Genomic DNA, 14,834 nt, shown 5'->3' with positions numbered 1-14,834 from the left:
CCTCAGCATCAAAAAAATGGTTTGCAACTCGCCATTTAGGGAATTTTGGCAGCAAACATTAGCCCCCAGCCCCAAGGCTGTCTTTATCAGCTATTCCCAGAAAATATCTAAGGTCCACCTCAGCCCTGTGCTGAAAAGACAGTTTTGGGCACCCTCCCCAGGAGATTGGGTCACCACAGTCCCCTAAGTCTGGAGGGCCAGGGAAGGAAGGCAAAGGCCCTCATGGGACAAAGAGGCAGAGGAAACCAGATTTGTGGGGTGGAAACACTTGGCCTGGGCTGCTGAGGTGGGCTGCTTCTTAGGACAGAGAGGGCAGTAGTTTGGGGCCCCAGCTTCAGTGTCCACTGCAACCACTGAAGTCCCCAGCCTTGGATCCGCTTTCCCCGGCTGGAAGCGGTCAGTTAGCTGCCCCCCAGCCAAACTAGGGAGAAGGTCTGACCACATGCTTCCCTCCTTGGCCAGACTCAGGGCCCCGGGAGGGACTTCCCAGAGGGTGAGGAGTCCCCCAGCAGCCCTCGGCCCAGCAATGCAGGGCCTTGCAGAGCCGGACAAGGAAAATGACGACGATTGTCACCACTGCTGTGGATGCACCCGTCCCACCTTCAGGCTGGCGTGTCCCACTTTCTACTCCCTCTCCTACCCGCCAGGACCCTGCGGGAGCCAGGACACATTGCACCCGCTGCCGGTTGGGCTGGCAGGGGTGAGGGGGGTGGGTGAGGGAGTAGGAGGTAACAGGGGTGGCCGGGAGCACGGGGGTGCCGGGATCCTAAGCGGACACCCTTCCTCACGCTCCACCTGGCAAAGAGCCCCCCGGGGAAGGACCCAGCCTCCCCCCCCCACCCCCCCGCACCCCGTCAGGCTGCGCGTGGGCCTCACTGCCTGGGAGATGGCGCCACCTGCAGGCCCCCTGGCGCGCTGCCGCATTGGCCCCTCGTACCCTAAGCCCCAGGCCCTGCTCCCTCTCAGGACTGGGTCACTCTGTCCCTCAGCGTTTCCCAAACGGTGTCGCTCCTTGATCCAGTAGTTTGGGAAATGTCTTGGAGATTCTCAACGCACATTTGACTTGGGTTTGCTCCTGGGTTCCCTGAATCTGAGGCTGTGGGAGAAATGACTCATTCTGGGCTTTGGTTTCCTCATCTGCAGAATGGGCTGAAGCTGTTGCACTAGAAGAGATGATCTCAAAGGCAAGGTGGGATTTTCAGATTTTAATGAGATTCATCTGAAAGCGCATTTAAATTCAAGTTTCTGGGCTGGGGCTGAGGCTCAGTGGTGGAGCACTTGCCTAGCATGTGTGAGGCCCTAGGTTTGATCCTCAGCACCGCATATAAGGACATAAAATAATGGTCCATCTACAACTTAAAAAATATTAAAAGAAAAAATTTATCTTAAAAAAAAATACTTTTGACACGAGAGACCAGATGAGTTAGCGTAATACCTGGCACACACGAAACCCTGTCAATTATCACAGTAGACTGTTTCCCAAAGATGGTCCCAGTGACATCTCCTGCCCCCAGCCCATGCTCTGAGAACTAACCACGTCCCTATCAGAGGTGGACTCTTCTTCCCCTCCTCTTGAGTCTGGGTGGGTTTGCAACTCACTTATAATTAATGAAGTCAGTAAAGTATCCTTGTGGCTTCTGAGGCTAGGTCACCAAGGTGACACACCTCCCGTCTTACTGGCTGGGACAATAGCTTTGAGAACCCTGAGCTCTGACGGTGTTGAGGCTGACATGATGTAAGAAAGCCCAGGTCACAAGGAGAGGCCACATGTTCTTGCTGACAGACCCAGGGCAAGTCCCAGTGGCAAGTGGCATCCACTCACTACCACACACACAACATGACCCAAGAGGGCAGCGAATGGTTCCTGCCTGCAGCACTGGGTCACTCCAGCCTCCAAGCCTTCTCAGGTAGGCCTCAGTTATCACAGATCAGAGACAAGTCACTCCACCGAGGGAGGGGGGTTTGCAAATTTCTAATCCACAGAATCTGAGAGTTCATTAAAATAGTTCTTTTCCCAAATAAGTTTCAGAGTGGTTTCTTTTTTCTCTTTTTTTGGTACTGGGGATTGAACTCGGGCACTCGACCACTGAGCCCCATTCCCAGCCCTATTCTATGTTTTATTTAGAGACAGGGTCTCACTGAGTCGCTTAGCACCTCGACATTGCTGAGGCTGCCTTTGAACTCACCATCCTCTTGTCAGCCTCCAGAGCCACTGGGATTATGGGCATGCGCCACCGCACCTGGTTGCAATGTCCTTTTTAGTCACCCCATCAAACCGTGAGCTTCATGAGCACTGGCACAGAGATGCCCAAATACATTTGCAAGGTTTCAAGTAGAACTCGCCTGGCATGTCGGGGGCTCTAGGTTCCATCCCCCCACCACAAAATAAATCAGTGAAAAATAAAATTTAAAAAAGGGACCAAGAAGGCTGCAAAGAGGAGAGGAAGCCAAGGGCCAGAACTCTGGGTAACAGGAGTTGGGGGGATATGGAGGAAGGGGCCCTGTCATAGAGGGGCCACGAAAGCCATTCTGAGAACTGTCCACCTGAATACTCCAGTGTGGGTTCCAGCCCATCTACATTACAATCACCCAAGGAGTGATTCTCCAGCCCCAGTTCTGGGGCTTTCAACCAGCTTCTTGGGTGATTCTGAGGCACCTTTAGTTTTCCAAACACAGAAGAGAAGGTAGAGGCTGACTACGGGGTTTGAAAGAAATGTCATGATCCGACCTGCTTTTTAAGAGAAACCGGTAGCACTAACCACATTCGGATTTGTTTGTGGGGTCTGATGATTGTGGGTGTCAACTACCCAGCCACCATCCCCTTCTTCCCAGGTATCAAGTGGGCGGGCAGCAAGAATCTCAGGGAAGGGTGGCCCCACCCTCAGCCTTACGGGAGAATCCTGACTGAACCCCTTTGTCTGGCTCCCACTTTCCCAGACTTCCTTGGAGCAAGTAGTAGTCATGCGCCAGGCATGACCCATGAGAACTGAGGGCGTTTGCGTGGGTCTTCAGGGAGTCTGCCTCCTGGTGACGTGGGCAGGGTGAAGGCAGAGTCAGCAGATACTGATCCTGCAGCCATCAGCTGATGACAGGCTCTTGGCCTCTGGGGTGTGAGGCAATGCCAATTAATGACCCAGAGGTGGCAAATCCAAGGAGGAAAAGCCTATGTGAACAGAAGGACCCCAAGAGCCTGGTTCCTGAGGACATGGTTGAGCACTGTCCCAACCCACCACTACTACCAAACTTATCCTGATTAGAAGATTGTAACCAACCTGAAGGTAGAGACCCCACCTGTGAGTCACGCACTCCCAGTGCCTTCAACAGAACCTGGCACAAAGGAGGTGCTAAATACTTTGTAAAAAATATTTGTTATTGGGGGGGTGGTTACTGCAGATTGAACCCAGGAGTGCTTAACCACTGAACCACATCCCTGGTCCTTTTCTTTTCTTGAGACAGGATCTCACTAAGTTGCTTACGGCCTCACTAAATTACTGAGGCTGACCTTGAACTTGTGATCCTCCTGCCTAAGCCTTCCAAGCTACTGGGCTTACAGGCATGCAACACCATGCACAGCAACTTGGAGTGAATTTTGAACGAATAAGTGAATGTCACTTAGGTCTGTTGGTTGAGTCTTCTGTTGCAGGTGAAAGGGGGATGAACGGCTAGTACTCTTCTTTTTTTTGGTACCAGGGATTGAATTCAGGGGCATTGACCACTGAGCCACATCCCCAGCCCTATTTTGTATTTTTTATTTAGAGGCAGGGTCTTACTAAATTGCTTGGTGCCTCACCATTGCTGAAGCTGACTTTGAACTTGTGATCCTCCTGTCTCAGCCTCCGGAGCCGCTGGAATTATAGGGGTGTGCCACCATGCCTGGCTTCTTGGTTGGTTTTAATCTTAAGAGGTTTGGGGAAAATGGGGTATTCTCTCACTACTGCCAATTTGCATGCATACTTTACGATGAACGTGCATAATCTATTTTGCTGAGTCTAAAGTGTTCATCCAATTCTCAAGCAGGTCTAAGAGTTAAAAAAAAGTGGAGAGAATGGAATGGGCTGGACCACAGTCACATGGCAACCCGCAGCAGACTGGAAACAAGGGTTGGTGTTAATTCTGTCACTGCCCACACTTCCTCCCCAGGGAAAGGCCAATTTCTTCAATCCCACTGGCCTTGCCCAGTGGGAGCACCAGGGTTTCCAAGAGGAAAGGCTCCTACCCGTGGACATGGACAGAAGAGGACAAAGACCCCAGAACTACGTGAGAGCCAACTCACCTGAACTGAGCCCAGGGGGTCCCCAAGCAAGGTGAGCCTCACAGATCCAGGGCCTCTAGAACCTGAGTAGATGTCTGATAAGACAAGCTCCACTCTTTGGCTCAGACTGTTGATATATGTCATGTTCAAGTTTTCCATGTTTCCATAGACACCACTGGACCCCATGCTGGCCTGGGAAAGGTCAGCTCCCAAGGTAAATGACAGACTAATTGAACACAACGGCAAAGTATGAAAATTAATTGAGATATTTAATAGACAGTGCAAACCATAATTTCATCTGAATATAAATGTATGCACATGTTTCCAATGAGTTATCTATCAGTTATCACAAACAGCAACAAGGACCTTAGAGCCATGTTAGAAAACCGTAGAGCTGGAATTTAATTCTAACAATCTCTCTTGCTCTCAAGAGAACACATCCATTTCAAATCAGTGTCACAAACTCCAAAAGAGCAGGGGGTGGGAGTGAGGAGGGCCAGGGTGGTAGACACAGGGGCCAGTACACAGGTGACAGACAGAAAAGAAACACAGCTCTCGAGGAAGCCAAAACCAATGCGTTATTACAGCTAAGGACAAGGAAAAGCCTATGGCTTTTAAAAAACGACTTTTCTGCCAGTACCATACAGTCTTACAAAGAGATGTGCGACAAGTCAACTGACTTAAAAGGACAGAGGCTACATTTTCAGATCATTTCAACTGCAAATGGTCGACCCTTTCCATTGAGGATTCAGCAGTGGAGTTAGCATAGTCCAGAAGCTCAATGTTGGATTTGCAAATACAGTTTATTTTACAGAAATTCAACATTATAAACAGCAGGCACCTCCCTCCCGCCCGCCCGTCCCTCCCCCCCCCCCGCCCTCCCGCTGGGCGCAGACCATGCTCTGCAAGAGTGAGTAGCGATGTGGCCTGCTGCTGCTTTGGAGTGAGATTGAGAGCGATGGAGGCTGCCTGCACCACATCCTGCCTGCCCGCACACGCAGCGCCTGCCCGCAGCGCAGGCCACCAGAGTCTGTCTGGGCCCAGCCTGCACTGGACCAGTTATATGGATCCGGCCCAGTTCTCCAATTCCTTCATGTCATCGTCCTCCTCTTCCTTCTTCTTGGCTGTTTAAGACAGAATAGGCTGTTTAGGGCTGGCTGAGAGGATGCTGGTGCACTCTGGCTGGGGACCAGGGCTGCGCTCCACCCTGCAGCCCCCTGGCCTCCAGGCTGTTAACCAGCGGCTCCTCAGGGCCTAAAGCTGTCACACAAAACTCCAGGACCCCAGGCTCACCCTCCCCAAGGCCTCCCCTCGGTCCAGCAGGGGCAGACAGGTAAGGAGTCTCCACACTGAGTCACCAGCATTCCCATGGGGTCTCAGTCTCAGAGCACCACAGGTGGTGGAGAAGGGAAGTAGTTCACAAGAGCTTGATCCTCGCCAGCCTCCCACCTCCACCCCAACTGCTTGAACCCCCAGGGCATGGCCCCAGGAGGCTTGCTGGGCACTGACTGCATGAGAGGCCTCTCCTCTTACACGGAAGACACAGGTGACTACGGCCTGGTATCACACCACTGCCTGGGTACTCTCTCCATACCAGATCAACTGCTTTACCTTTTTCTTAAAAATATTTGTAGTTGTAGATGGACACGATACCTCTATTTTATTTAGTGATTTTTATGTGGTGCTGAGGATCGAACCCAGTGCCTCACACATGCCAAGTGCTCTGCTACTGAGCACTTATCAAGAAGCTCTGGGTGGAATATTTTTATCAGGGGTGAAATATCATGATAGGGGAGGGGGAAAGTGACAGGGAGAAGGAAAATATGGAACAGCCAAAGCTGTCCCCTGCCCCAGGGGCTGTCTCCGAGGGCCTGGGCTTTTGCAGGTGTGCATAGCATAGGATACTAGATGAAGCATGAGCTACTCAACTAAAATTCTCACACCTTCCCACAGGGCCTGGAACTTTCTCTGGCGAAATATCAGTCTAGAATAGGGGCTCTCAGATGGGAATGAGTCCCCAACCCCCACTGCCAGAGGACATTTGGCAATGCCTGGACAAGCTTTTAGTTTCACAAAACAGAGGGTGTTGCTACTGGGGGAGGCCAGGGTGTTGTTATTACCCACAGTGCACAGGACAGCCTCCCAGGATTACCCCTACTTTCAGAATTATCTGGCCAAGTCCACAGTGCTTAGGTTAAAACAAAACAAAAACAACAAAAAACCTGTTTTAGAAACTAGAAAAGCGCAGAAGACATTGTTACTGTGGCCACTGCAACACATTCTGGTTCTCAACCCTGCATAAGCCCAGGACCCAAACTGAAGTCAACCAACCATAAGACACCTCTCACTTGATGCCGGTAGATGTTGGCTGTATAAGAAATACTCACTGGGTTTGGAGGGTAGGGCTATAGAGGGAACATTTGGTAGAGGAACTGTTTCGGGTCCACTGATCTCCAGCAAATTCTTGTCTAGCTCCTCCTGTTCTAGTTCTTCTAATTCTGCCATGAGCTCATCCTGGTGAAAGAAAACAGAGTGAGGGAGAGTCCTCCTGGGAATCCCATCTGCAGCCGTGTCTCTGACAGCCCCTACTCAGGGGACAGACCCTTCTGAGAAGGTTGGGGGGAGTGAACACCAGGTTCCACAATCTCTGACTCATCTTAAACAAGCTTCTATCCATGATTGCTTCACAGCATGGATGTATCACACATCTGGGATCCTGCCATCGGCTGTGAGCATCTTGGGAGGAGGGACTGTATGTACTTCTTTCTTTCAGAGCTGGATACCCTGAGTGAATGCTCAGGAATATTTACTGAATTGAAGTTAACTTTATTACCCATCCAACTCCAATCTGAAACCATGAAAATCCCAGTGTTGGGAGGTAAGGTAAGAGGCTAGGCTGGTTTCTCCTTATACGACGCAAGTCAGAGAACACAAAGAATTTGAGAAGGGCTGACCTTCAAGGGACTCAAATCTAAGGCATAATGAAGTATCCTCACTAGGGGCTGCTACTGCATTTTAAAAACCCAAGGGACTCCAAGTCCCAAACTGCTAGAGCAGCAATGGGTAGGCAGGTGGCCAATGTCCAGAAGGATGGTTCAGAGATCAGAGCTAAACGCTCTTTCCCTGGCTTTTCCTTTACGTTAGAGATGTCCGAGGGGAAATCCCATATACTTCTCCAGGACATGGTCACCTCTGCTCCCCCACCTCTGAGCCCAGTGCCCACCACGGAAAGGTGCAGGGTAACTGCTTGTTGAAACCAATTACCGAGCTGACGCCCGATGAAGGTTCCTTTAGGTCAACTACCCAAAACCATGACAGCATCCCTCAAAATCTAGCATTTAGGAAGATTTAACACCAAGCCCGTCTCTATCCAAGTCTGGAGGGGTAAGAACTGGTGATTTCCAAACCACACGCCCCTGCTGAGAACCTTCAATAACACATCAAGGGACAGCCTGGGTGTCGCCTGTGAGGTTTCTGTGATCTGAATGAAACCACTTACCTCATCAAATTCTTCTCCAAATCCTACAGGTTTTGAAATAGCTGTTGAAATCTCCTCTGCAAGTTCTTGCTGGTCAGCAATGTCCTGCATTAACTCATCGACTTTATCGATGTCCCTTGAAATGAAATGAACAGATTGTTATACTGGCCGACAGGTCTGAGTGAGGAGCTGCAAAGCAGAGCAGAAACCCTCCGCACACAGCCCGCTTCCCAGCTCCATCGCTACCATCAGTCAGGCCCCTCCAGGGATTACTTGTCATTACTGCCTCCTACTCCCCTTTAAAATAAGGAACAGGTATGTCCTTAAGACATCACCTAGTCTAACACCCTAAGAAAATAAGGCTCAGCAAAGTTAAGTGGCATAGTCAAGGTCCCAAACGCAAACGAGCAAACATGTCAGATGAGCCCACAGGACTTTAACTCCTGAACCAACAGCTCCTTTTCAAGCTCAAAGGCAACTCTGTAGGGAGGGAGGTAAAATCACAAATCACAAAATACAGCATGTGACCTGAAAGCCTTTCACATCTGCCCAAATCCACTCTGGCTCCACTACTAGGAAAGGAAAAGTGTATATGCCAAAAGAAAGGCAGTGTGTATGCAGCACTGAGCATGAAACACACAACTATTCAATATGAGCCACGTGCATGTACTTCAAGGCATGCACAGTGTTCACAGAGATGTGCTCTGTTCTAGGTGACTGAGAGAACAGCCCTCACCAGATCAGCCTGGTCCAATGAACATCCACCCTCAGATGACACCTCCCTTATGTAAAAATAACTTTTCCCAAAAAACTCTCATTTCTAGAGCAGGGAGCAGCAAACTCTTTCTGTAAAAGGCCTGATAATATATATTTGTGAATTCGTGGTATCTCTGTAATAAACATTCAACCTTGCTTTGTAGTACAAAAGCAGTCACGGGGCTGGGGTAATAGCTCAGTGGTTGAGCACTTGTTGAGTAGATGTGAGGCCCTGGGTTCGATCCTAAGCACCACATAAAAATAAATAAAATAAAGGTACTGTGTCCATCCAAAACTAAAATTAAAAAAAAAAAGCAGCCACAGATGATAACTAAATTAAAGGCATGACTATGTCTCAATAAAGCTTTATTTAAGGCTGGGGATATGGCTCAAGCGGTAGCGCGCTCGCCTGGCATGCGTGCGGCCCGGGTTCGATCCTCAGCACCACATACAAACAAAGATGTTGTGTCCGCCGAAAACTAAAAAAGAAATATTAAAAATTTTCTCTGTCTCTCTCTCTCTCTCTCACCTCTCTCTTTAAAAAATAAATTAAATAAATAAATAAAGCTTTATTTACAAAAACAGGTGGCAGGCCCACAAGCTGCATTTTTAGGAGGAGGTGGGTACCAGAGATTGAACCCAGGGTTGCTCAACCACTGAGCCACATCCCCAGCCCTTTCTCTATTTCACTTTGAGACAGGGTCTCGCTAAGTTGTTCAGGGCCTAAGTTGCTGAAGCTGACTTTGAACTTGTGATCCTCCTGTCTCGGGCTCCTGAGCTGCTGGGATTACCGGCATGTGCCACCACACCCGGCCCAGAGGCTGCATTTTGCCAACCCCTAGAGCCCAGCTGGGTACTAAAAGGGAAGCAGGAAGGGTTCCAAGCACCCGCAATATAAGCTGCCAAGTCAAGAACTAAAAACAAATACAGAATTTTGTTCATGGAAAAGGCCCTCATTTGAAGCCTCCTACCTTTAGTTACAATTTTAATAACCTTGGTTATCTTGTTTCTTAGGTCATTCCCATGAGAAGCAGCCACCCAGAGAAGGAAGGACTGCTGAAGGCAAAAACATTGCCAACATGACAGCCATAGCCCAAGAACAAGGGAAAAGGCAAGTTTCCACCACAAGCAGACAGAAGAGCAGGGAGATCCAAAGCTCCTGGAAGCACCACACACACCAGGGCCCTACAGTGACGGCAAAGTCACGACCACTGGTTCTAGCCCCAGTTCTGTCCATGCTCACACATAACCCAGGGTGTGTGGCCTTCCTCCTCTGGGATACAAGCTTCTCCCTTGATGAGAAGACTTCCTAAGGACATTCCCAGCTTAAAAAGTACGCTCATCACAATAGTAAAGAATCAGGCAAAAAAAATATTTTTTTCACTCCACGAGTTTTGCTTCCAAAGATGACAGGATTCATAATTATAATTCATTTTAGAAGGCTCCCCAAAAGAAGGCAAATTAAATCAAATTCGGGTGCTTAAATAAGTCAAGGGGTCCACCCCAGGACACAGCCTGAGTGTGTGCGGCAAGCCAGGGCTTCCCTGGACTTGGATGTCCCCTGCACCAGCAGTGACACGTACATGTTGTCGTGGGCAGCCTTCATGGCCTTGGCGGCATAGCCCATGTTCTTGAGCACCTCGGTGTTGGTATTGGCGTTCTCCAGGGCCTCCCGCTGGAACTCGATGGTGGACAGCGTGCCGTCAATCTGCGCCAGCTGCTTCTCGTACCTCTTCTTGCGCTTCAGCGCCTGTAAGGCCGCTGCATGGGGAGAGAACATGATTTCAGAGAGTCCAGACTTGGGAGATGTTCTAGAAGTCACTTGAGCCTTCCCCCAGTTGGGACCTCAGTTGTTGCCTCCACTACAACCAATGGTTAATAAAATATTCTCTTCTAAAGAAAGCACATCAATTTTCTAAGAAAACACAAAAAATCTGCATACCTCAAAATGCAGCCAGGGAGCAAGCACACAAGCAAAAGTTCACACCTCTGCCAACACACACCCAAACCAAAGCAGCCAGAAGAAGAACACTTTGAGGTCAAATTCCAGCTCCCAGATGTTGGTGAGTTGGTAAGCTTCCTGCTAGGTTCACTAGAGTAAATAAATAATGTATGCAAATACCTAGCACCTTAACATGTAGACACCCTCCTAAAGCCCAGCAGCGCTGATTATTATAAAGCAAAATCAAAGCACCATTTAATACCAACTAATTCTAAAAGTAATAAATGCCTATACCAAATACTAGGCGAATTCACATTAAAATGCTAAGCCAACAACTCTATGTTTGCATGTGCCACAGTGCCCAGCCTGGCTTCTTAAGACTGTAGGGGGCGCTGGGGATGTGGCTCAAGCAGTAGTGCGCTCGCCTGGCATACGTAGGGTGCTGGGTTTGATCCTCAACACCACAGAAAAATAAAAGATATTGTGTTCATCTAAAACTAAAAAATAAATATTAAAAAAAAGATTGTAGGGGTGATTTTGTTTTAAAGACCCAGTCAAAGCAAGCAATTTGACCCAAATGAATTTATGAAAAAGCTGTGCCAAAACCACATTTCTCAAAACCCAGATTTCCTTCCCGTTACTGTCTCAGTTCCCCTTTTCAGCACCCATCTTAGATGGGCATCAAAGGCAAAAAGGCACCTCAGCAGCCTGAGGCAGAAGGAATGGTTGAGCTGGGCCACACTGGGCTGTGCGGGCTGCCCAACCCCACCTCAGGTCCAGGAGCACCAGGCCCACAGACACACACAAGCCTATGCGCTCCCTGAGGTCCAAGAGCTACAAAACCAGAGCCACCTACTGCAGGCTATAGGTTACAATCACCTCCCTGACAGGGCTGTGGTTTCTCTGTCACATCAACATGAATAGCTAATAAATTTCTTCTACTCTCATACACTGTTAGTCTAGGATTCCTTCCTGAGAACCACTCGCCAAGGGAAAATGGCTTGGCCTCTACGTTAGTGTCCACAGGTCCTCCAAAAGCAACAGCTGAAACAACCAGGAAGAACTCCCCCAGCCAAAGGATAAAGCAGGCTAAAGAGAACTTGCAGCAAAAGTGAAGAACAATAAAATGTGCCTCATTAAATCTGAAAGGCCACTTAATCTGTTTCTCTCTTGATCCTGACATGAATCACTAAAATGGCTGACCCCAAAACCCTTGCTGAAAACCCTCACCTCCTGCCACCACTAAATCATATGCATGCTACAGAAGTTCCTCACAACAGCAACCCTGTAGGCAGAAGAGGAAGCTGAGGTTCAGAAAGGTTCCATAACCCAGTCCAGGTCGTCAAGGTAGTGGAGAGGGATTTAAGCCAGGTGTGGATCCCAGGTCCATGCATGTCCTGCCTTTCTGTTGTGCCTCCCACTTGATTGAGAGGGCAGGATCTTGCCCTGGAGGGGCTACCAATCCATCAGTGAGTGCCCAGGGGACTGTGGAACAGAAGAGGGAGTGAAAACCAACTACTCCTTTGCTTGAAAAATCTCAAACCCTCCATCTGCCCCCAGGACAAAATTTCCACATGGTTTCATGTGACCTGAAAGGACCTGCAGAATCAAGGGACTGGGATTCTCTTCATAAACCCGGGTCTTGGGAGGCCTAGCACCAGGTCTTCAACAACCACGATAAGAGACACCCTTTCCCAGGTTCCCCACTCCAGCCGTCCCTTATCTACCATTCTAGATTCACCAAGGCATTCTAAGAGCCTGCCACCAGCAGGGCAGCATCCCACCCACCTCATTTCATTGAATCTTCTGGCACTCAGTGATGACAGAGAGCCAGACCCCACTCTAACACGGACAGTGTGGGTCAAAAGGATGAAAAGACACCCAGGCCAGCTATGTGATGTGAGGAGGGGAGGGCTCAGCCACTGTCTGTGTAACTCCCAGCCCTCTGCTGTTCCCTACCACAGGCTCAGAATGACAGCAAGCAATTCAGGGACAGTTCTCAAGAACAAACAGAGAGATGATGGAGCAGTCTTGCTTTTTAGTATCCCAAGTGTAACAGGAGCCTGATAAAATGTTTATGAAGCTAATTTTATACCATCAACATCCTGATCTGTAAAAATTAAAGTGTTTCCAAGGGGAGGGGGCCTGAGGGTAGGGATGATAGTAGAATGAATCGGACATTATTATCCTGAGTGCATGGACGATTACACGACTGGTGTAACTACATCATGTACAACCAGAAGAATACACCCATTTATGTATGATGTGTAAAAATGCAGTCTACTGTCATGTATAACTAATTAAAACAAATAAAAATTTCAAATTAAAAAAAAGATAAAGTTATTGTTTCCATATTAACATCACAAATTTAGAACTACTTTTTCTTTTTTGTGTGTATGTGGGGCAGGGGGTGGGCACTGAACAAAAGGATGCTCTTTCACTGAGCTATATCCTCAACCCTTTTTAATTTTAAGACAGAGTCTTGCTGGGTTGCCAATGGTAGCTTCAAACTTGTGATTCTCCTGCCTCAGCTTCCAGTAGCTAGGATTATAGGCTTGTGCTCCCACACCCAGCTTGTTAAAACATGTCCACTGGCAGTGACTTCTTGATGCCAATCCTAAATTTCTCTAACCTCCACCTCCCCTTCTCAGCTTCCCCCATGATCTTCCAATAAATGATCTGGAAGCAAATACCACTACACAAGGAAGATAAGCAAGAGACACCCTGCAATGAAGAATCGTGATAATACTATTTATCTTTGCAGACTAACATCTAGCACAAGGACTGGGTACACAATATGTGCCTAGTATATATTAAACTGAATCTCTACTTTCATCTGTTTTATAGGATTTCTATACATAGTCTCCAATTTAGAATCTTTCACTTTACAACAGTGCAAATGCACACCCATATAACCACTTCGATTTTCATTTTCAGTATGGTATTCAATAAATTACACAGACATTCAACAACACTTCATTATAAGTAGGCTTTGTATTACATCATTTTGCACACTTGTAGGCTAATGTAAGTATCCTGAGCATATTTACAATAGGCTAGGCTAAAATATGATGTTCAATATTAAATGCATTTTTGAAGCACCTGTATTCTGGCGAGGGTTCCCCATGTGAGGTGCAATTCTGACTCAGAGGAAAAATGACAGCATCTTGTTGAAACTCAGACTAGAGCAATCATCTGGCATGATCCTCTCCCTGCATCTCTTCTGGTTCATCAAATAGGACCTTCTATAAGCTACTCACCATGAAGTGTACCCCTCTGAGACTGGGAATAGGTTCCCAGCAAGGAGCCTGGTTCCAGCAGCCTCTTCCTACTACAAGGTTGACGGAGCTGCCTCCCCTCCAGGTGGGTTCAGGGACTGCTGATCTTTTTTACTCCATCTAACTTCCACGTGTATTTCTCAACTTACTGAAAATGCCAAAAAGAAAAGGTATATCTTGAGAAAAGCCTAAACATGATTCACAAATAAAGTAACCTTATCTGCATGTGGGCTGCAAGAATATGTGTCAATAAATAGTCACAGCACTGGAACCATCCCATCCTGTACAACCTGGAGCACCGCAGTGGAGTGTAACTTGGGGTACACAGAAGGCTGAGAGGAGCCCATTGCTTCTAAAGGTAAGCGATACCCTTCCTGAACAATATCCTTCTTAAAACTTCCTCCAACACAACCATATTCCTGACCATAGAGATTTGCTTCTACATGTAGCCAAAGTCCAAAAGGCCAAGCCCAATGTTCACATAAAAACATCCAGGCTTTTAATGCTGTGCCTAAGGTTTATAAGTTCCTGATGGTTAGATTAGAAACAAGCATTTAAGGCCTGGGGATTCAGTGCAGTGGAAGAGTATCTGCTTAGTAGGCAGAGGATACAGGTTAGATCCCTAGTACTACTTCTTATTTTTGACTAATGAGGGGCTGTTCATCTAAACCAAATATTCAAAGAGGTAGCCAAAGAAATTCCTTTTCTGCCAAAGAACTCCCAGTGTCGTTTGTAAACAAAATGGCTTTAATAACTGAAATCTAACCCAGACCAGGCTGATAGAAGTTTAAGAGGTTGCTTTTAGATGGAAAAAATAGTCCTTGGAATCTCCATATTTAATTATGCCTTTGCTGGTTCCAAGAGAGTAATTACAGCAGCAATTACAGAATCTAATAACCAGCTTTATTGGCTCTGAAAGCTGAAGCAAAAACAACTCCAACCATGTTGAAATAAACATTGGTCTCCAGATAGTTGCTTCATTAGACCCTCCAACAGCTATTTGGGAGAAAGATACAGAAAAGACACCCTAAGAAGCAAAGAGACCAGCGGGAAAGACATTCACTTAGGATCAGAAACCCTTTCTGCAAGGCATCTGTTGTGACCACAGAAATCATTTTCAGAGACTAC

The 14,834-nt window shown here is 47.7% G+C and overlaps 1 protein-coding gene across 1 annotated transcript in view; it reads right to left on the bottom strand.

Moving 5' to 3' along the window:
* Positions 1–5,034: 5,034 nt before the first annotated feature.
* The window catches only part of Chmp4b (charged multivesicular body protein 4B), a 41,502-nt gene continuing 31,702 nt past the window's right edge, over positions 5,035–14,834 (bottom strand). The window contains exons 2-5 of the mRNA XM_005329919.5: positions 10,070–10,247; positions 7,752–7,866; positions 6,640–6,766; positions 5,035–5,376 (exon numbers count right to left, since the gene is read on the bottom strand). Of these exons, the coding sequence (XP_005329976.1) occupies positions 5,312–5,376; positions 6,640–6,766; positions 7,752–7,866; positions 10,070–10,247 (485 nt within the window). The 3' untranslated portion in view covers positions 5,035–5,311. The remainder of the gene's footprint in view (positions 5,377–6,639; positions 6,767–7,751; positions 7,867–10,069; positions 10,248–14,834) is intronic.

The sequence above is a fragment of the Ictidomys tridecemlineatus genome, chromosome 5 (genome assembly GCF_052094955.1).
Source record: "Ictidomys tridecemlineatus isolate mIctTri1 chromosome 5, mIctTri1.hap1, whole genome shotgun sequence".
NCBI lineage: Eukaryota > Metazoa > Chordata > Mammalia > Rodentia > Sciuridae > Ictidomys > Ictidomys tridecemlineatus.
The sequence above is the reverse complement of the archived record's forward strand: the minus strand, read 5'-3'. Positions and strand labels throughout refer to the sequence as shown.